Here is a 20,446-nt window from a genome sequence, read left to right as displayed (position 1 = left end):
CACTAAAACCGAACAAAAACTCAGAAACCGGAACTGGCCACATCTTGGGTTAGACCGAATAAAATAAAATAAATTAAAATCACGACGTTTCGAGCGAGCGCACACACAAGGGTCCGTCAGCAGGTGGGACAACCACATCTACAGGCCTCGATAGCCTCTTGTGACAGCAGCAGCAGCCCTTTTGCCCACTTCAGCAATTCTTTCTTGCTGTGGTTGTCCCACCTGCTGACTGACGCTTGCGTGTGCGCGCGCCCGAAACGCCGTGATTTAATTCATTTCATTTTCTACCTACCACGGTGACTTTACCGAGAGAACCCAGGGGCGTGGACCCCTGCAGTCACGAAAACTTCAAATCTAGATTAGACTGAAAAGAAAACTTTTGAGCACCGGTGTGTGGTGGATCGACTGTAGCTCGGCACGTACCACGATGATGTGCGTCACGACGGTAGACGTGGTGCTGTCTCCGGCCATGAGGGTCCTCAGCAGCACGTCGTTGGTGCAGAACGTGAGGAGCGTCTTTGGCGAGACCCTGCGCGCAACGCCGCGTGCGGAACGCGACGGTATGAGGGATACTCTTTGGTTCTATTGGGTAAAGTCACCACGTAGCAGGTTAAAAATAAAATAACAAAAATCACGACGTTTCGGCCACAACACAAGCGGCCTTCATCAGGTGAAGGGACGAGACTGTCTGGAGGACAGCGCTGGAGTGAGAGAAGCCACGCTGAGATCACGACCTTTAATGAGGGATACTCTTTGGTTCTATTGGGTAAAGTCACCACGTAGGTAAAAAATAAAATAACAAAAATCACGACGTTTCGGCCACAACACAAGCGGCCTTCATCAGGTGAAGGGACGAGACTGTCTGGTAGGACAGCGCTGGAGTGAAAAAAGCCACGCTCAGATCACGACCTTTAAGCTGTGTGAGAAGAAAAACACTAAGCGCCTTGACAAAGGAATTATCATATAATTTAGCATTGAAATGGCTCATTGAAATAGCTAAGTTAAAGTATACACATCTGCAGAGGTACCCCTTGACAAAGGAATTAGCATAGAATTTAGCATTGAAATAGCTAATTGAAATAGCTAAGTTAAAGTATACACATCCGCTAGAGGCACCCCTTGACAAAGGAATTAGCATAGAATTTAGCATTGAAATGGCTCATTGAAATAGCTAAGTTAAAGTGTACACATCCGCAGAGGCACCCCTTGACAAAGGAATTAGCATAGAATTTAGCATTGAAATGGCTCATTGAAATAGCTAAGTTAAAGTATACACATCCGCAGAGGCACCCCTTGACAAAGGAATTAGCATAGAATTTAGCATTGAAATGGCTCATTGAAATAGCTAAGTTAAAGTATACACATCCGCAGAGGCACCCCTTGACAAAGGAATTAGCATAGAATTTAGCATTGAAATAGCTGAGTGATAAGCTGAGGTATAAGGGATCTCAAATACATACATGGTGTTTTCCTGTTAACCTAACATCTAGGTTGTCAGTCAATATTACGATTCGTAAATTTAACGTAGGTATGCAAGTTGAACTTCTTTCGCACCACCGTACGTAGCCAACCGTGCTCAATGGTCCAACGTGTGTGAAGTCCTCCCCCCACCAGCCGCCACAGCCAAACCAATTAAATTACCACATGGTGGTAAAAGTGTTTCACTGTGCGCCCAACAAGATTGTTTCAGCTCACCACCGACAGTTGAGTTGAAGAACAATTCCATCAACACAAATTCAGCAATCGTATACAATGCCTATAAAGCGATATGCTAAATTTCCTTGTGACAATTGTTCTGCACCCCCACCCATACCCATGGCAAATTGTTGTTTGGCTTGCATCGTGCAGAGGAAGGATTTCACGACAGCTGTTTTTGTCAAGATAATTTCATCGTTGCCTAACCAAAAATAAATGTGCCGTAAATATTGTTGCACCGGCTCGGTTTTCGTAGAGTTGTGTCACTGCAGAGCTCAGACAGGACGGAGAAACGCAAACCGAACACAACCCTAAAAATCACACAACTCAACGAAAGGACACGGCGCAGGGCAGGGAGAAACACGACAGGACACAGCGGTAAAAGTACACAATAACAAACGTATGTGTGCATGTGCGCGTGTGTACGTTGAACGTCTTTCACACCGTACGCAGCCGACCGCGCTAATCGTGGGGGCGCGACTAGCACAGTTGGAATGAAACGACGAGAAAAATTACAATAGCACACGGCCCAGAGGGAAAACACAACAACAACAACAACAGAACAGACACACACACGCGCACGCGCGCACAACGGAAGCGCCAACACGCGTACACGCACTTGCTCTCCAATCGGATCTGGTAGCCGACGGTCTGGCCGACGCCCTCCCCTCGCTCCTCCGCCACCCTCTCGGCCGCGGCGACGGCAGAGATTCGGCGCGGCTGCGCGCAAATCACGCGGCACGGCGACCCCAGGCGGCTGCCCTCGTCCAGGATGTACTGAGGGATCTGCCGGGGGGGGGTGGGGGACGACACGGGCGGCGGCGCGCGCCGAGTGTTAAGCGGTGATCGGAGGCAGTCCTCAAGATCGCAATTCGGGGGTAAAAAAATAAAAAAAAATAATCCACGTTCACCCCGCTCGTCGTGGTGGTGGTCACTGGGGAAATGAGCCCGACATGCTGAATGAAGGAGCGCCGAGTTCCAGGACCGTGCTGCGAGCACCTGCGTGGTTTTGCCGGAGCCGGTCTCGCCCAGCACCAGCAGGATGTTGGACTTGGCGATGGTGCCCAGCAACTGCTCCCGGAACGCGGCCACGGGGAGGGTCTGGCGGAACGCCTCCAGCTCCGATCGCCCCCGCGGCGGCGGGACCTGAGCGATCCCGTCGTTGAGCCGTCCGCTCGGCCTGCTCGCCTCGCGTCTCGCCCCTGCGAGTGACACGCGTCGAATTGCATCAGCGTCACGGGTGCCACGGTGGCTAGATGTTGACTCCCTCGCCTGGTGTACAGGAGGTCGTGGGTTCGATCCCAACCCCGACATCTGCTGCTGCTGTATATTTGGAGTCTGTGTCTCTCTCCCTCATCATCATCATGGTGGCTAGATGTTGACTCCCTCGCCTAGTGTACAGGAGGTCGTGGGTTCGATCCCAACCCCGACATCTGCTGCTGCTGTATATTTGGAGTCTGTGTCTCTCTCCCTCATCATCATAATGGTGGCTAGATGTTAACTCCCTCGCCTGGTATACAGGAGGTCGTGGGTTCGATCCCAACCCCGACATCTGCTGTATATTTGGAGTCTGTGTCTCTCTCCCTCGTCATCATCATGGTGGCTAGATGTTAACTCCCTCGCCTGGTATACAGGAGGTCGTGGGTTCGATCCCAACCCCGACATCTGCTGCTGCTGTATATTTGGAGTCTGTGTCTCTCTCCCTCGTCATCATCATGGTGGCTAGATGTTGACTCCCTCGCCTAGTGTACAGGAGGTCGTGGGTTCGATCCCAACCCCGACATCTGCTGTATATTTGGAGTCTGTGTCTCTCTCCCTCGTCATCATCATGGTGGCTAGATGTTAACTCCCTCGCCTGGTATACAGGAGGTCGTGGGTTCGATCCCAACCCCGATATCTGCTGCTGTATATTTGGAGTCTGTGTCTCTCTCCCTCATCATCATCATGGTGGCTAGGAGATGTTAACTCCCTCGCCTGGTATACAGGAGGTCGTGGGTTCGATCCCAACCACGACATCTGCTGCTGTATATTTGGAGTTTGCGGTGTCTCTCTCGAATCGACGTGCGTTGAGCGTATTTGGCTGCTGCGAACGTCCACGTGATAAGCCACTTCATTCGAGCAATCATTTTGTGGCCAGGTCGCTGCTGATAAATGGCTACGCAGCTCAGCGCAGCCTTACCCGGTAAAATAATGCCTGAATAGATTAGTTGATAGAGGGCACCAATGGAGCACCACGGAAAAAAAAAACGTCGCCGGCAACTCCAAAGTGGGAACGAACCTGGGTCAGAGCCGGTGTCGGGGAAGCGCTGCAGAAGCACACGGGCGGCGTGGCGCGCCCGTTGCGACAGCGCGAATGACATCTCGGCGCCCGCCACCTCCGCTGTCTCCTTCTTGCGCACAGTGAGGCACTGCATCGGCCCCCCCCTTGCTACCGAAACGCAGCGAGGAACGTGGGGGGCAGCGTTAATTTACCGGTGGGCGGGCGGGTTAGGTGGGTGGGTGGGTGGGTGTGTGGGCGTGTGGGTGTGTAGGTGGGTGGGTGGGTGGGCGAGCGGGTAGACGGATAGGTGTGCATGCAGGCGCACGGGTAGGCGTGTAGGTGGGCAAGTATATGAGTGGGTTTGCGAGTGCGTGACGAGGCAGGCAGGTAGGTAGGCATGTAGGTGGACATGCATGTGGGCAGGCAGGTGCACAGGTAGATATGGGGAGCGGTACTGTAGCGGTTAGCACGCTGCTGCGCTACGAACCCGATTCCCGCTGACGGCCAACACCAGTGACAATTATCTGAACCGATCATATGCCTCTCCTAGGTCGACTCAGCCTCAAATGATTACCGAATGCAGTATGTAAACATCGCCACTCGGGAGACGAAGGCGATCAGGCGTGGTGCCGGCCACCCACCCGTGCCGGCCCTCATAGGTGCTCGCTAACGGCACCTCCTCCAACAGCCTGTTAAGACTACACGGGGGATCTTTGTCTTGTATAGGTTGGGTGGGTAGGTGAGCGGGTACGTAGGTTAGTGCATGCGAATCACAAGCTTAGTCCGTGCTCGCCAGTTGCCTGGGTGAAAGGTTGGGCTCCGTTTTGCCCTAACGCCTGGCCAGCTGGCTTCAAAAAAACGTAACCAATGAATGAGCCGATTTTCATCGCTCCCAACTCGGCAGTGGGATGGTCTCAGGCACGTTTTCTCCTCTTGGCTGGGCCGCTGTCCCGATTAGCACGGGTGGCTACGTGCAGTGCAAAAGAGGTTCTACTAGACGTGCCCACACACTTACATTCTCTGACACTGCCCTTGGCCGTGCCTTAGAACGCCAACGCCCCGCACAATCCCGCTCGCCTCTCTCTTGACAATGTGTCTCTTACCTTTTCGTACGTTCTCTAATCAATGTGCTTTCTCTATGCCGAAAACAAACTTCTTTGAAGCTGATTTTGCGTTGAAGTTCGTTGCCCTTCCCCCACGCCTCTGGTCAGCACGGTTTGGCTACGTACGGTGCGAAAGACGCTCAACATACACACGCTCCTGTCCCTGTCTCTTAGAGTTTAATTCAGAATTTGTTCCATTACAAAGACCCCCTCCCCGTGTAGCCTGTAACAGACTGTCGGGGCAAGTGCTGTTAGGGAAGCACCTATGAAGGCCGGCACAGCAAACAAGGGGGGTGGGTGGCCAACACCACGCCCGGCCACCCTTTGTCTCCTTCGTGGCAATGTTTCCGCATCGCACCAGGTACTCATTTGAGGCTGAGTCGACCTAGGGGAGGCCCGGGAGCAGTTCAGACAATCGTCACTGGTGTTGGCCGTGAGTGGGAATCGAACCCGGGTCGCCAGGTTTGTAGCTCGGCGCACTAACCGCTACACTAACCGCTCCCCACAGGCACTCCTTGGCATACGCGAAAAGCACGCCTATCTCAAAATCGTGTATGTCAAAAGCAATGTTCCCATAAGGGGCCGTCCATAAATGACGTCACACGAGTTTGGCCGATTTTTGACCCCCCCCCCTGCCCCCCTCGTCACACAGCGTCACAAAGTCAGACGCCCCTGAAATATGACGTCACAAAGTTCTGCCCCCCACACCCCCCAAACCATATTTCCATTTTTAAAATGAAACACGCTTCAAATCGCTTTACACTATTGTCATTGTAGTGCGTATTTAATGTGGCGCTGCACTCTGATGTTGTAGGAGAAAACATTTGTAGAATTATAAAATATTAAAAGTAATTCTATTAAAAAAATACTTGAAACTTTGCAGTAGAACGAAGCAAAATGGAGAGTACAATAATATCAATTACATATTCATTCCACAGAATGAAAAGCCCTGGTAGAATCATTAAAATCAAAATGTTTAATAACAATCATTCAAAATGTTTTTTACTAAATGTATGCATCACCATTCTCCCACGGAGAAGCGAAATGCTCCTTCATGGAATAAATAAAAGGTGACCTTAGTAAATTTAAAACATCAAATAGTTAATAATGAAAATTATTCAAAATTAGTGCCGTTATAACAATTCTATTTAATTAAGTAGATATTTAAATTTTGATTTAAAGCTTTCGTGACTGCAGTAATTCATATTCTTAGCTCTTTCGGTAAAGTCACGTTGAAGGGAAACAATAAAATAACAATATATATAAAACAATAAAAATTATCACGACGTTTCGACCATAACGCCTGATGACGACCGTTTGTGTTATGGTCGAAACGTCGTGAGAATTTTTATTGTTTTATATATTTTTATTATTTTATTGTTTCCCTTCAACGTGACTTTACCGAAAGAGCTAAGAATATAGATATTTAAAGTTGCGCATTTTGATGTGACGTCACATTTCTCAACCCCTCCTCCCCCCCTACGTCACACATCGTCACAAACGTCTGACGCCCTCCATAGGTGCGTGACGTCATTTATGGGCGGCCCCTAAGTGATAATGATACAGGATTCGTCTTCTTTGCTTCTCTCGGTAAAGTCACCACCACCACGTGAGAGAATGAGAATAAAATAATAAAATCACGCGATACAATTCCCACGACGTTTCACGAGATGAAGGGGGTTAGGGGATTTCACCGAGACTCGCAGAGATAGTCGCCTAAGTTATCCTTGCCCATATCAATACAACGGCACACAATATACAATAGAGGGCTTCAACAAAAATGTTAACACATTACGGGGCTGTCGCTTTTAATAGAAAAAAAAGAACGAATTTTGATTTAAAGCTTCCGTGACTGCAGGGATTCATATTCTTGGTTCTTTTGGTAAAGTCACCACCACATTAGAAGGGAAACAATGAAATAATAAAAATATAACACAATAACAATAAAATCATCTGATGATGATTGCTTGTGTTGCGGTCGAAACGTCGTGAGAATTTTATTGTTTTATATTTTGTATTATTTTATTGGTTCCCTTCTACGTGCAGGTGACTTTACAAAAAGAACCAAGAATAATAATTTTATTGTTTTACAATAATTTTATTGTTTTATATTTTGTATTATTTTATTGGTTCCCTTCTACGTGCAGGTGACTTTACAAAAAGAACCAAGAATAATAATTGTATTGTTTTACAATAATTTTATTGTTTTATATTTTTTATTATTTTATTGTTTCCCTTCTACGTGGTGGTGACTTTACCGAAAGAACCAAGAATAATAATTTTGTTTTACAATAATTTTATTGTTTTATTATTTTTATTATTTTATTGTTTCCCTTCTACGTGGTGGTGACTTTACCGAAAGAACCAAGAATAATAATTTTATTGTTTTACAATAATTTTATTGTTTTATATTTTTATTATTTTATTGTTTCCCTTCTACGTGGTGGTGACTTTACCGAAAGAACCAAGAATAATAACTTTATTGTTTTACAATAATTTTATTGTTTTATATTTTTATTATTTTATTGTTTCCCTTCTACGTGCAGGTGACTTTACAGAATTACCAACAATATGAATCCCTGCAGTCACGAAAGCTTTAAATAAAAAATATATATCAATATTCATTAATTATTTCCAAGCAAACTACATTCGTGTGTTTTTCTTAAATGCATTCCGTTTAAACTTGTAACAAATATTTTTTTACGTACTGACAAATTAAAGGTTTTAATTCCACTGTGTGGTGCAATTATTAAACATTCTAACAATAACGTGCCCAACATTGTGTATACATATATTTAAAATGTGATTCACAGCAAAAAAAAATTAAGTATGCTTTTTAATGAAATACTATCAACCCAAATAAATGAACGGTTAACACACTTGCAACATGATAACAAACGTGATGTTAATATCTTCACAAAGTCAAAAAGATTATCTCTCCTCCCCACTTGTCCGCCTTCGTTGGTCAGCGCGTGCCTCTGGAATCCTTCCCCAGAGCCACGTTTCTCGTTGAAAATTCTCACGAGTGTCAACATTTTCTTGTTACTTTACGTTAAAATGTAAACTCTTAATATGCTTAAATTTTGATTTAAAGCTTTCGTGACTGCAGTAATTCATATTCTTTTTATTGTTATATATTTTATTATTTTATTGTTTCCCTTCAACGTGGTGACTTTACCGAAAGAACTAAGAATATATCTTAATATGCTTCCCGTAAAATAAAATTAAGCAACACAGTTGAGGAATACAAAAGCGGTGAACACAAGCAAACCGGACACATGCACAATCACAACGAGACGAGCAAGGGCAAATAAGTGTTGTTGTTATTCTTGCCACGTGTGTGTGTACACGTGTGTGTACACGTGTGTGTACACGTGTGTGTGTACACGTGTGTCTGTACACGTGTGTGTGTACACTGTGTGTGTGTACACGTGTGTGTATACACGTGTGTGTACACATGTGTGTGTGTACACTGTGTGTGTGTACACGTGTGTGTGTGTACACTGTGTGTGTACACGTGTGTGTGTACACTGTGTGTGTACACTGTGTGTGTGTACACGTGTGTGTGTACACGTGTGTGTGTACACGTGTGTGTGTGTGTACACTGTGTGTGTGTACACTGTGTGTGTACACGTGTGTGTGTGTGTACACCTGTGTGTGTGTGTACACTGTGTGTGTGTGTACACATGTGTGTGTGTACACGTGTGTGTACACGTGTGTGTGTGTGTACACTGTGTGTGTGTACACTGTGTGTGTACACGTGTGTACACTGTGTGTGTGTAGACGTGTGTGTACACGTGTGTGTGTACACGTGTGTGTACACGTGTGTGTGTACACGTGTGTGTGTACACGTGTGTGTGTGTGTACTGTGTGTGTGTACACGTGTGTGTGTACACGTGTGTGTGTGTACACGTGTGTGTGTACACGTGTGTGTGTGTACACGTGTGTGTACACTGTGTGTGTACACTGTGTGTATACACGTGTGTGTGTGTACACGTGTGTGTGTACACGTGTGTGTGTACTGTGTGTGTGTACACGTGTGTGTGTACACTGTGTGTGTGTGTACACTGTGTGTGTACACGTGTGTGTGTGTACACTGTGTGTGTATACACGTGTTTATCTTTAGAATGTGAAAGGGGGTCACTAACACCACTTGCCCCCTACAGCCTGCGAAGGCTACACGGGGGATCTTTGTCTTTGTGTTCACGTGGCGTGTTGTTTCACGATGTCCACGCGAACGACGTTAAACACCACCACCACCACGAGTTCGATCGATCGATCATTCGATCGATTGAAGGGAAGAAATCGGCTAAAGGCCCCCAGACTTGCAGGCCCCGAAGCCGGCTTTTTTTTAGTTTCGATCGCTTTTTAAAACGAGGGGTTAATCGATTAATCTCGGTCGGTACATTTTGTATTTTGTTTGTTTTAAATGTTTAAAAGTGCGGGTGGATTAAGATGGAAGTTTAAAAAAAAACTCACTCAGTCGCAAACTCCCTCAGCTGCAAACTCCCAAGGCCAGCCGAGATCTTACAAAGTGAAGTGGAACCAAAATCGTGAAGCTGACGGGCGAAACCAAATTGGTGTCAAGCTGAGGGGGGGAGGGCGAAACCAAATTGGTTACAAGTTGAGGGGGGTGGGCGGAACCAAATTGGTTACAAGCTGAGGGGGTGGGCGAAACCAAATTGGTTACTAGCTGAGGGGGTGGGCGAAACCAAATTGGTTACAAGTTGAGGGGGGTGGGCGGAACCAAATTGGTTACAAGCTGAGGGGGGTGGGCGGAACCAAATTGGTTACAAGCTGAGGGGGTGGGCGAAACCAAATTGGTTACTAGCTGAGGGGGTGGGCGGAACCAAATTGGTTACAAGCTGAGGGGGTGGGCGAAACCAAATTGGTTACTAGCTGAGGGGGTGGGCGAAACCAAATTGGTTAAAAGCTGGGGGGGAGGGCGAAACCAAATTGGTTACAAGCTGAGGGGGGTGGGCGAAACCAAATTGGTTACAAGCTGAGGGGGTGGGCGAAACCAAATTGGTTACTAGCTAAGGGGGTGGGCGAAACCAAATTGGTTTCAAGCTGGGGGGGTGGGCGAAACCAAATTGGTTACAAGCTGGGGGGGAGGGCGAAACCAAATTGGTTATAAGCTGGGGGGGGTTTGTGGACGACTGTAACAGGGGGGCAGGTACAGTACTCTTGCGCGTGTTAAAGTACAGTGCGTATTAACAGGAGTCTACGGGGGAGGGGCAGCACTTATCAGTTCTACGGAATTCTAGCCTCGCTGTCACGTGGTCGCCTTATCCGCGCTACGTTTTCTAAACGCGCCCTGCTAAGGCCTCGCACGTGGTCGCAAACGAGCGTGGGGGTCGTGTCACCCCGGGCCCGGCGGCGCGAAACGTCGGACCTCCCCCTCCTATCAGCCCGCCGGCACCGCCACGCGAGGGAATAGTTTTTCGCGTGTAACCTCGCCAATGGCTGGCATCGGCGGAACCCGTCAGCAGGCAACGATGAGCCAGGTAGGAGGGCGCACACGGGGAGAGAGGAGAGGGGGTGGTGGTGGTGCACCACGTGGTTCACACAGTGGTGTGGTGTGTGGGTGATGTTGTGTAGGTGATGTAGTGTGTAGGTGATGTAGTGTGTAGGTGATGTTGTGTGTAGGTGATGTTGTGTGTAGGTGATGTAGTGTGTAGGTGATGTAGTGTGTAGGTGATGTTGTGTGTAGGTGATGTGTGTAGGTGATGTGCTGATGTTGTGTGCAGGTGATGTGTGTAGGTGATGTACTGATGTAGTGTTGGGTGATGTGTGTAGGTGATGTACTGATGTTGTGTGCAGGTGATGTGTGTAGGTGATGTGTTGATGTTGTGTGCAGGTGATGTGTGTAGGTGATGTACTGATGTAGTGTTGGGTGATGTGTGCAGGTGATGTACTGATGTTGTGTGCAGGTGATGTGTGTTGGTGATGTGTTGATGTTGTGTTGAGTGATGTGTGTAGGTGATGTGCTGATGTTGTGTGCAGGTGATGTGTTGATGTTGTGTGCAGGTGATGTGTGTAGGTGATGTACTGATGTAGTGTTGGGTGATGTGTGCAGGTGATGTACTGATGTTGTGTGCAGGTGATGTGTGTAGGTGATGTGTTGATGTTGTGTTGGGTGATGTGTGTAGGTGATGTGCTGATGTTGTGTGCAGGTGATGTGTTGATGTTGCGTGCAGGTGATGTACTGATGTGTGCAGGTGATGTGTGCAGGTGATGTACTGATGTGTGCAGGTGATGTGTGTAGGTGATGTGTTGATGTTGTGTGCAGGTGATGTGCGGATGTAGTGTTGGGTGATGTGTGCAGGTGATGTACTGATGTTGTGTGCAGATGATGTGTGTAGGTGATGTGTTGATGTTGTGTTGGGTGATGTTTGTCGGTGATGTGCTGATGTTGTGTGCAGGTGATGTGTTGATGTAGTGTTGGGTGATGTGTGCAGGTGATGTGTTGATGTTGTGTTGGGTGATGTGTGCAGGCTGAATTTGTAGAAGAAGTGGATGCGCTCTCCATCGTAATGAATCGGATGGGGAAGGATTTATTTCACATGGGCTACTACCTTGAAGCCCTCAAAATCTACGAGGAGGCTCTGTCCCTGCAACTCTGCCACTCCGCCTCTGTCGGCAGGTATCGTCAAATGCAGACGCATATCGTGACATCTAACGGGCAGGTTCCAAATGGAATTTGTGACATCTCAGCTTGGTCACACGCGTACGTCGTCACGGGATTGCCCCGGCGTTGACAATAATAATAATCAACGTGGTTAAATTTCGATTTGAAGCTTTCGTGACTGCAAGGATTCATCTTCTTTGGTTCTTTCGGTAAAGTCACCACCACCACCACCACCACGTAGAATGAGAATAAAATAATAAATTGATAAAATAAAATAACACAATAATAATATTCTCACTACAGCGCTGTCCTACCAGACAGTCTCGTCCCCTTCGCCTGATGAAGGCCGCTTGTGTTGTGGCCGAAACGTCGTGTTAGAATATTATTATTGTGTTATTTTATTTTATCAATTTATTATTTCATTCTCATTCTACGTGGTGACGGTGGTGACTTTACCGAAAGAACCAAAGAAGAATAATCAATGTGGTGGCGCTGATCGGCTGGAGGTCACAACGTGAGATTGTTACAGGGTCAAGGAACGCGGTCGCGAGGTAGCAGCTGCTGTGCGTTGTGCGATGGAGACTCGGCGCTTGTTGCGCAACCATCCCGAGTCGGGATTTTATTTGAACTTTGATTTGCTGACTCCTCCCCCCCGCCCTTCCCTCAACCGCCTGGGATAAGAAGGCTCAACTAATCGAGTCTCTCACCTTTCTGAAGAGATGCCGCGACTCTAAGCTGTCTCTCTCCCCCTCCTCTGTTCCGACCATGGATGAACTCGTCCGTCTGAACGGGGCCCGTAGCTATCCGTGGTGCTAAAGTTGAGGGCGCTTTGTTTCCTCTCACACAGCTTAAAAGTCGTGATCTGAACGTGGCTCTTTCACTCCAGCGCTGTCCTACCAGACAGTCTCGTCCCTTCACCTGATGAAGGCCGCTTGTGTTGTGGCCGAAACGTCGTGAGAATTTTATTGTGTTATTTTATTTTATCAATTTATTATTTTATTCTCATTCTACGTGACTTTACCGATAGACCCAAAGAAGACGCCTGCTTCACGTTTCAGGGCAAGTGCTCCTTTGATCGCTATCAAAGGGGTAACTTATCCCAGCCCCTCCCTTAACCTGTGTATATATAATCCAGGTCGTCTCTGAACTGTGCTCCCGACACATGAATGAAACCAAAAGAGTTATGAATCCTTGCAGTCACGAAAGCTTCAAATCTAGAATTTGATTTGAAGCTTTCCGTGACTGCAAGGATTCGTGCTCTTTGTTTTTTTGCGGTAAAGTCCCACGTTAGGTAAAAAAATAAAATAATGAAAACGACTAAAAATGAAATCGCGACGTTTCGGAGGCAACACAAGCTTCCGTCTTGTTTATGAATACCACGAAACATTTTAATAGTAATTGTTTTAACAGAAAGTAGTCACTTTTGACTGTTTATTTACCATGCATTAGGCTAGGCCTAGACTTGTACCGATCATTCTTGGCTGAGACCAAAAACAATCAGTGTAATTGCATTAAATAAAGTACCCACAGTAAATAACTCGTGAAATTAACTTAAAGTGAAGAGAACTACCAATAGAGACAGGCACCGAGGGTAGACAAAGGAATACAGAGATACAGGAGAGACAGCAAGACAAAATACAAAGGCAAAGATCCCCCGTGTAGCCTTAACAGACTGTAGTGGCAAGTGCTGTTAGCGAGCACCTACGAAGCCGGCACCGCACAAGAGGGGGTGGGTGGCCAGCACCACGCCCGACCGCCTTTGTCTCCCCAGTGGCGATGTTTACTACACACCACACCAGGTACTCATTTGAGGCTGAGTCGACCTAGGAGAGGCCCAGGACCGGTTCAGATAATCGTCACTGGTGGTGGCCGTGACTGGGAATCGAACCCGGGTAACTGAGTTCATGGCACAGTGCCACCAACCACTACACATAGAGACAGGCATCAGCTGGGTCCGAGATGTAATAACGGGTGATAATGCTTCCCCTTGTAGGCCAGGCCTATGCCAGGAGGTGTTTGTGCTTTCGTGGGATGAACTGTTGCATTGGCAGTAAATGCCCTTTAAAAAAAAAAAACTAGAGACCTTTGCTGTAAATCATGACATTCATTCATTAATCGCTGCGAGTGGATTTCAGTGAAACAAACCCCGAGTCGTGGCATTAAGCGACAGCTGACGTGTGACTCCTGGCAGAGTTGTTTCCCTGCTCTTCTGCAACATGGCCATGACTTACGTCAAGTTGGGGAGATTCGAAGATGCTGTGACCATGTCGTGCAAGTCCATCGACGCTGACCGGCAATGGTGCAAGGTATTCATTGCAGGCGGCAAGCCACACCTTTGCACGAGTCATCATCATAGTCAACAACGCGAATTGTCGTCTGTGTAAATATGTACGCTGGTCAGATGCTACGTTAATTCATATTTGGTATAATCCTTTTGGCATTGCCAACTGCTTTTCAAATGCATTTGGAAGTTGTGCCATCATGTGGCCCCCCCCAACGGAATTTGTTTTACAGCCCCCAGGGAGAGATAGGCCCGCTCAACAGCAATGTGGGATGTCACGCAGACGGGGAGTTGAGGGAAACACAGCCACACACACACACACACAGAGAGAGACGGGAGGGACACACAGAGACAGACACAAATCTAGACACGTATCAAATATTTCCTAGATAACCTGCATATGCTGTTGGTGCACGTGCTCCGACCAAGCACCTTCTCTAAGGCTGGCACAGCCCCGGCGAAGGCGATCGTGTTACGTGTGGAGTAAGCGTCTCAGCGGTTTAGCGCGTTGCTCTTAACGACCCCACCACCTGTGTTCAATGTCCACCCACAGTTAAAACTGTCGTGAGAGATATCCACACTTGTCCTGGGCCCTTGCCCCGGTGTACAGGGTAGTCCCCGACTCACGACGGAGATGCGTTACGACGACCCCCCCATCGTAAGTCGAAAAATGGCCTAGCCCTACCCAGGAGTCTCAAGAAATGGTGATAATTTAGCATAACAGAGCAATTTACAGTACCGTACTGTATAAACTATATAGTGTATGTATTTATTAATTACTATACTGTGTTGCACAGTAAAATTTAAAGTAAAAAACAAGGTAAATTCTTTGCCTACCCACATGAACTGCAATTTCATAGAAAGTTTTTTTCAGGAAACAATCCCACACTCATTGCCAACACCAGTGACCATTATCCGAACCGTTCCTAGGCTTCCGCCGAGTTCGATTCGACCTCAAATGAGTACCTGGTGCATTGTGTAAATAATCGCAACTTAGGGAGACACGGGCAGCCCAGCATGGTGCTGGCCACCCACCCCCTCGTGTGCCACGCTGGTCTTCATAGGTGGTTTGCAAAACAGCACTTTCCCCAAAAGTCTATTGAGGCTCCAAGGGGGGATCTTTGTCTTTGTGTGCAGGGTTACTATCAGCTGGGCACGGCGCTCGCTGGGCTGGGCGAGGCAAAGGAAGCGGTCGCTGCGCTGCAACATGGCCTGGCTGTCCTGCTTGTCTCCTCTGGCCACACTGTCAACCTCACCGTTGAATTCCTCATGGAAATGTTCAAGGCCATGAACCGTTAGTATGCCTTGGGATCATTAGGCGCAATGTCATACGGTTTGTGGGCACACCGCAACACAGGCACGTGTGGTTTTAGATACAGAGGTCACCTCCTAGATGATGTGGATCTGTGTAGCGTGCATCTAAATGTGATTTGATCTCTTAGGCACGTGTGGTTTTATATACAGAGGTCACCTTCTAGATAATGTGGATCTGTGTAGCGTGCATCTAAATGTGATTTGATCTCTTAGGCACGTGTGGTTTTAGACACAGAGAGGTCACCTCCTAGATAATGTGGATCTGTGTAGCGTGCATCTAAATGTGATTTGATCTCTTAGGCACGTGTGGTTTTAGATACAGAGGTCACCTCCTAAATAATGTGGATCTGTGTAGCGTGCATCTAAATGTGATTTGATCTCTTAGGCATGTGTGGTTTTAGACACAGAGGTCACCTCCTAGATAATGTGGATCTGTGTAGCGTGCATCTAAATGTGATTTGATCTCTTAGGCACGTGTGGTTTTAGACACAGAGGTCACCTCCTAGATAATGTGGATCTGTGTAGCGTGCATCTAAATGTGATTTCATCTCAAGGTGCTGTAAGTGGACGGTGCGCGTTGTTATTTTGTACACATTGGGAACGCACACACACGAACACCGCATTCCTCACTCGAAGCTGACACACACATGGACGTATGATCAACACGCACACGAACGCCACTTTTCTCACCAGCAGCTGACGCACGTTTACACACGCGCACACACGCGCACACACAAATGGTAGTTTTTTTCACGTAAATGTTCCCTTCGTTTTTACACCCTACGGTGTGACATTGCTACGTTTTTGTCTTTTACGTATGCTCCCACGCTTGACTTGGTGGCCTTTCTGTCTGTGTTGGCCGCAGGCAAGACCGACAACAAGAGCCTGTTCGTAGGGGTTCTCCGCATGCTTCAAGAAGAAGCGCTGCTGCACACGGAGAAAGTGTGGCAACAGCTGCTGCGCGAGATGGCAGAGCAGGGCCTCTGGAAGGCACGTGCGGCCGACCGCGAGTCGCGCACGCCAGTCGTGTCTGATGCCCCTACGGGCGCGGCGGCATCTCCCGCTCGGCCTCGTGGGATCGTGTCACGCATCTGCTGAGAGCAAGGCGACGTTTGCGGGCACCCTGGAGCATCGTACGGCACAACGACGGGGGTTTTACGGCGCTCCGTTCTGCCGTCAGCTTGGCGCGTGTGAATTGGCACGCGCAGCGTTCGCGCCGTCTTAGACGCGCGCGAACGCTCAACGAGCGGCGTTTTAATGTTGCGCGATCCGTTCGATGCACGCCCAGTTCCCGTAGTGATCGTGCCCTGTTCGAATTAACGGCGGTGTTTTCCAACGACTCGTGCTGGTTTTAACCTGGCCGACGTTAATGCTTGGGGGGGGGGGGGGGGGGATAGCCCTCTTGTCGTGGAACGTGTGTGGGTGATGTTGGTTTTTATTTGTGTCCGGTGTGCAAATAACAGGAGATGTACATAGTGGCGTGTACGCCCGATGACCTCCGACCCCTAAATTCTGTGGTGGGAGTGGAGCCGGCGTCATTAGTGAGTCTCTACTCCCTCTTTCAGGTGGGTCGATGAGTTTGCGATGTGGCCGTAGAATGTTTCTGGTCATACCCCTGTCATTACCTCCCGTAGCCACCAGTCCCTTCACACTCACAACTGATACCCCTGTCATTACCTCCCGTAGCCACCAGTCCCTTCACACTCATAACTGATACCCCTGTCATTATCTCCTGTAGCCACCAGTCCCTTCACACTCATAACTGATACCCCTGTCATTATCTCCTGTAGCCACCAGTCCTTTCACACTCACAACTTATACCACTGTCGTTACCTCCTGTAGCCACCAGTCCCTTCACACTCACAACTGATACCCCTGTCGTTACCTCCCGTAGCCACCAGTCCCTTCACACTCACAACGGATACCCCTGTCATTACCTCCCGTAGCCACCAGTCCCTTCACACTCACAGCTGACTCCCCCTGTCGTTACCTCCCGTAGCCACCAGTCCCTTCACACTCACAACTGATACCCCTGTCGTTACCTCCCGTAGCCACCAGTCCCTTCACACTCATAACTGATACCCCTGTCATTATCTGCTGTAGCCACCAGTCTCTTCACACTCACAACTGATACCACTGTCGTTACCTCCCGTAGCCACCAGTCCCTTCACACTCACAACTGATACCCCTGTCATTACCTCCCGTAGCCACCAGTCCCTTCACACTCATAACTGATACCCCTGTCATTATCTCCTGTAGCCACCAGTCCCTTCACACTCACAACTGATACCACTGTCGTTACCTCCTGTAGCCACCAGTCCCTTCACACTCACAACTGATACCCCTGCCATTACCTCCCGTAGCCACCAGTCCCTTCACACTCACAACTGATACCCCTGTCATTACCTCCCGTAGCCACCAGTCCCTTCACACTCACAACTGATACCCCTGTCATTACCTCCTGTAGCCACCAGTCCCTTCACACTCACAACTGATACCCCTGCCATTACCTCCCGTAGCCACCAGTCCCTTCACACTCACAACTGATACCCCTGTCATTACCTCCCGTAGCCACCAGTCCCTTCACACTCACAACTGATACCCCTGTCATTACCTCCTGTAGCCACCAGTCCCTTCACACTCACAACTGATACCACTGTCCTTACCTCCTGTAGCCACCAGTCCCTTCACACTCACAACTGATACCCCTGCCATTACCTCCCGTAGCCACCAGTCCCTTCACACTCACAACTGATACCCCTGTCATTACCTCCCGTAGCCACCAGTCCCTTCACACTCACAACTGATACCCCTGTCATTACCTCCTGTAGCCACCAGTCCCTTCACACTCACAACTGATACCCCTGTCATTACCTCCCGTAGCCACCAGTCCCTTCACACTCACAACTGATACCCCTGTCATTACCTCCTGTAGCCACCAGTCCCTTCACACTCATAACTGATACCACTGTCATTACCTCCCGTAGCCACCAGTCCCTTCACACTCACAACTGATACCCCTGTCATTACCTCCTGTAGCCACCAGTCCCTTCACACTCATAACTGATACCCTTGTCATTACCTTCCGTGGCCACTAGTGCATTCGCACTGTAGGCTGACTCAACCTGTCGGTGATTGTTCATAAGGTCATGCAAAATAGTCAAAACCTTTTTTACCCTGAGCTGCATTGCCATGTAGTCGTATGTCCTCATCAAAGTTAAGTTTAATACCATGATCAAGAATATTCATATGCGGTGGCTGTCATTATCAACGTTTCGACTCCAATCACCAGGATGTATTCTAAATTAATGTTCAGATACTGAGTGTGGCCAGTTCCCTGTCTTGGGCACAGTTCAAACAGCAGGGTATGGCCTCTCTGGTGATGCCTGTGCTCGAGGAAGGCGTTTCCCAGGTTCACGTGAACTTGTTATCATTCCAAGCCACCAAGCCTGTTCGATTTCCAACTACTGTGCTAATTTATTTTTTGCTGCATCTGTTTTTTTTAACTCTTGGAACTCAAAGATAACACACAAATGTCTACAAGGGACAGACAAGATCGCATTTTTTTAATTCTTTTTTGGAAAAGTCAAATATACAGCAGCCTCTAACGCGTGATTATTCTCTAATCGACGTTGTTCCCTCTCCCTGTCTCTCGGTGCATTCCAACGGATGTCTCGCTGTGATTTTTTGCGTAATTTCCAGCTTTTATTTTCCGGTGTTTTCCCAGCGGCTCTCTGCGTTTCTCATCCGTGTCTTATTAGGCGGTGATTGTGATCTAAGCAACCTGCCAGGTGGCTCAGTGGCAGAGCAAACGGCTCCCAGTTAGAGGGCTGTGAGTTCTAATCCTGGTTGGGAGTTCACTTCACCCATCATCATCACCCCTCAACCGTTTGATAACAAAGCAATCATCATCAGCTGTGAAAACCACAGCAAGAAAATTTGAAAAAAAAAAAATTCTTGCTGTGGTTTTCACACCTGATGATGATTGCTTTTGTGTTGCAGTCGAAACGTCGTGAGAATTTTATTTCGATTTAAAGCTTTCGTGACTGCAATGATTCATCTTCTTTGGTTCTTTCGGTAAAGTCACGTATTTTATTGTTTCCCTTCTACGTGGTGGTGACTTTACCGAAAGAACCAAGAATATGAATCTCTCTCTGCAGTCACGAAAGCTTTAAATCAAAACTTTAAAATGAGCAACCACTTTGTGAGGATATCAGCGGCAGTTGGCGTGTGGATCGACTCGCCCTCCCACCGTAGAAACGCAGAGTTTACACCGCTGGCTAGGGCCGTGAAACAGCAGATGAGCACCGCTTCAACTAATTTGGGGTAGGCAAATCACTTTTGACTTAACCTAAGCGAGAACGGTTTCAAGGGAGGAGACCCGTGGTGAACTGGCGTGTGGAGGGCCCTCCCGTGTACTTTTTGACCAGTGTCCTCTTGCCACAGCTGCTGGCCCCGGGTCAAGAGAAGTGGATCGCCGTTTTGGTCACGTGGCTCCTCAGCCACGGCGCGAAGCCCGCCTCCATCGGCGCCAACCCCTTGCACGCCGCGATGATCCTCATCCTTTACAAGGGCATTGATGGTAAGTAGCAAGAAGTGCGCGGTGATTCTTCGAGGTGCGCAAGTGGGAAACGCGTAAGAGTGTGTGTTAACCCAGGGGTGCTATTGTATTGCACGTATGTTTAATTAATTTTGCGCCGTTATGTGTGGTGGGTTCTGGAGACACTTTGGATAGGCAACTTCTTTATTACAGTACATAGTTCATAGTTAGTTCATAGTTCATTTATTTGGTATAGCCCTGTGAGCCATTCGGCTCTTGAATCGGGTGCAACCGCAACAAACAAAAAACATGAACAAGAAAACATCTTAAACTGACTTTGTGTTGACTGTGCAAACAGAAAATACAGGAACAAAAATATCAAAATATTCCTGAAATAGCACCGTACACCAACGCTGTGTGCAAAAATCCCAGTGGGATGCAAGTCAAATAACAACAACAACAACAACCACAAGACAACTAAGATTAAGGCCATCAGTCTAACTCCGCCACGTGGCGGTGAGCGGCCGTCTACGGGCAAACTGGCCGGCACGTCAGTTCGCCACCCGGGCCACGTCGCGGGCTCGGCGCCTGCTTAGCTCGCGAGAACCGACAGGGTCGGGAG

General features: G+C 48.1%; 2 protein-coding genes across 2 annotated transcripts in view; one reads left to right on the top strand and one right to left on the bottom strand.

Annotated features, from left to right (window-relative positions):
* LOC116937080 (3'-5' RNA helicase YTHDC2-like) overlaps positions 1-9,596 on the bottom strand; it is a 58,840-nt gene extending 49,244 nt beyond the window's left edge. Inside the window, exons 1-5 of the mRNA XM_076062180.1 lie at positions 9,538-9,596; positions 3,974-4,123; positions 2,695-2,897; positions 2,315-2,481; positions 424-529 (exon numbers count right to left, since the gene is read on the bottom strand). Of these exons, the coding sequence (XP_075918295.1) occupies positions 424-529; positions 2,315-2,481; positions 2,695-2,897; positions 3,974-4,109 (612 nt within the window). The 5' untranslated portion in view covers positions 4,110-4,123; positions 9,538-9,596. The remainder of the gene's footprint in view (positions 1-423; positions 530-2,314; positions 2,482-2,694; positions 2,898-3,973; positions 4,124-9,537) is intronic.
* Positions 9,597-10,261: 665 nt separating this feature from the next.
* LOC142917823 (TPR and ankyrin repeat-containing protein 1-like) overlaps positions 10,262-20,446 on the top strand; it is a 33,240-nt gene continuing 23,055 nt past the window's right edge. Inside the window, exons 1-7 of the mRNA XM_076062189.1 lie at positions 10,262-10,565; positions 11,556-11,704; positions 13,881-13,995; positions 15,108-15,264; positions 16,150-16,274; positions 16,748-16,849; positions 19,731-19,866. Coding sequence (XP_075918304.1) covers positions 10,521-10,565; positions 11,556-11,704; positions 13,881-13,995; positions 15,108-15,264; positions 16,150-16,274; positions 16,748-16,849; positions 19,731-19,866 — 829 coding nt within the window. The 5' untranslated portion in view covers positions 10,262-10,520. The remainder of the gene's footprint in view (positions 10,566-11,555; positions 11,705-13,880; positions 13,996-15,107; positions 15,265-16,149; positions 16,275-16,747; positions 16,850-19,730; positions 19,867-20,446) is intronic.

The sequence above is a fragment of the Petromyzon marinus genome, unplaced genomic scaffold (genome assembly GCF_048934315.1).
Source record: "Petromyzon marinus isolate PM22_M1 ecotype Great Lakes invasive population unplaced genomic scaffold, UKy_Petmar_22M1.pri1.0 PM_G_Scaffold_53, whole genome shotgun sequence".
NCBI lineage: Eukaryota > Metazoa > Chordata > Hyperoartia > Petromyzontiformes > Petromyzontidae > Petromyzon > Petromyzon marinus.
Note: the sequence above shows the minus strand (reverse complement) of the source record. Positions and strands in the feature narration are given on the sequence as shown.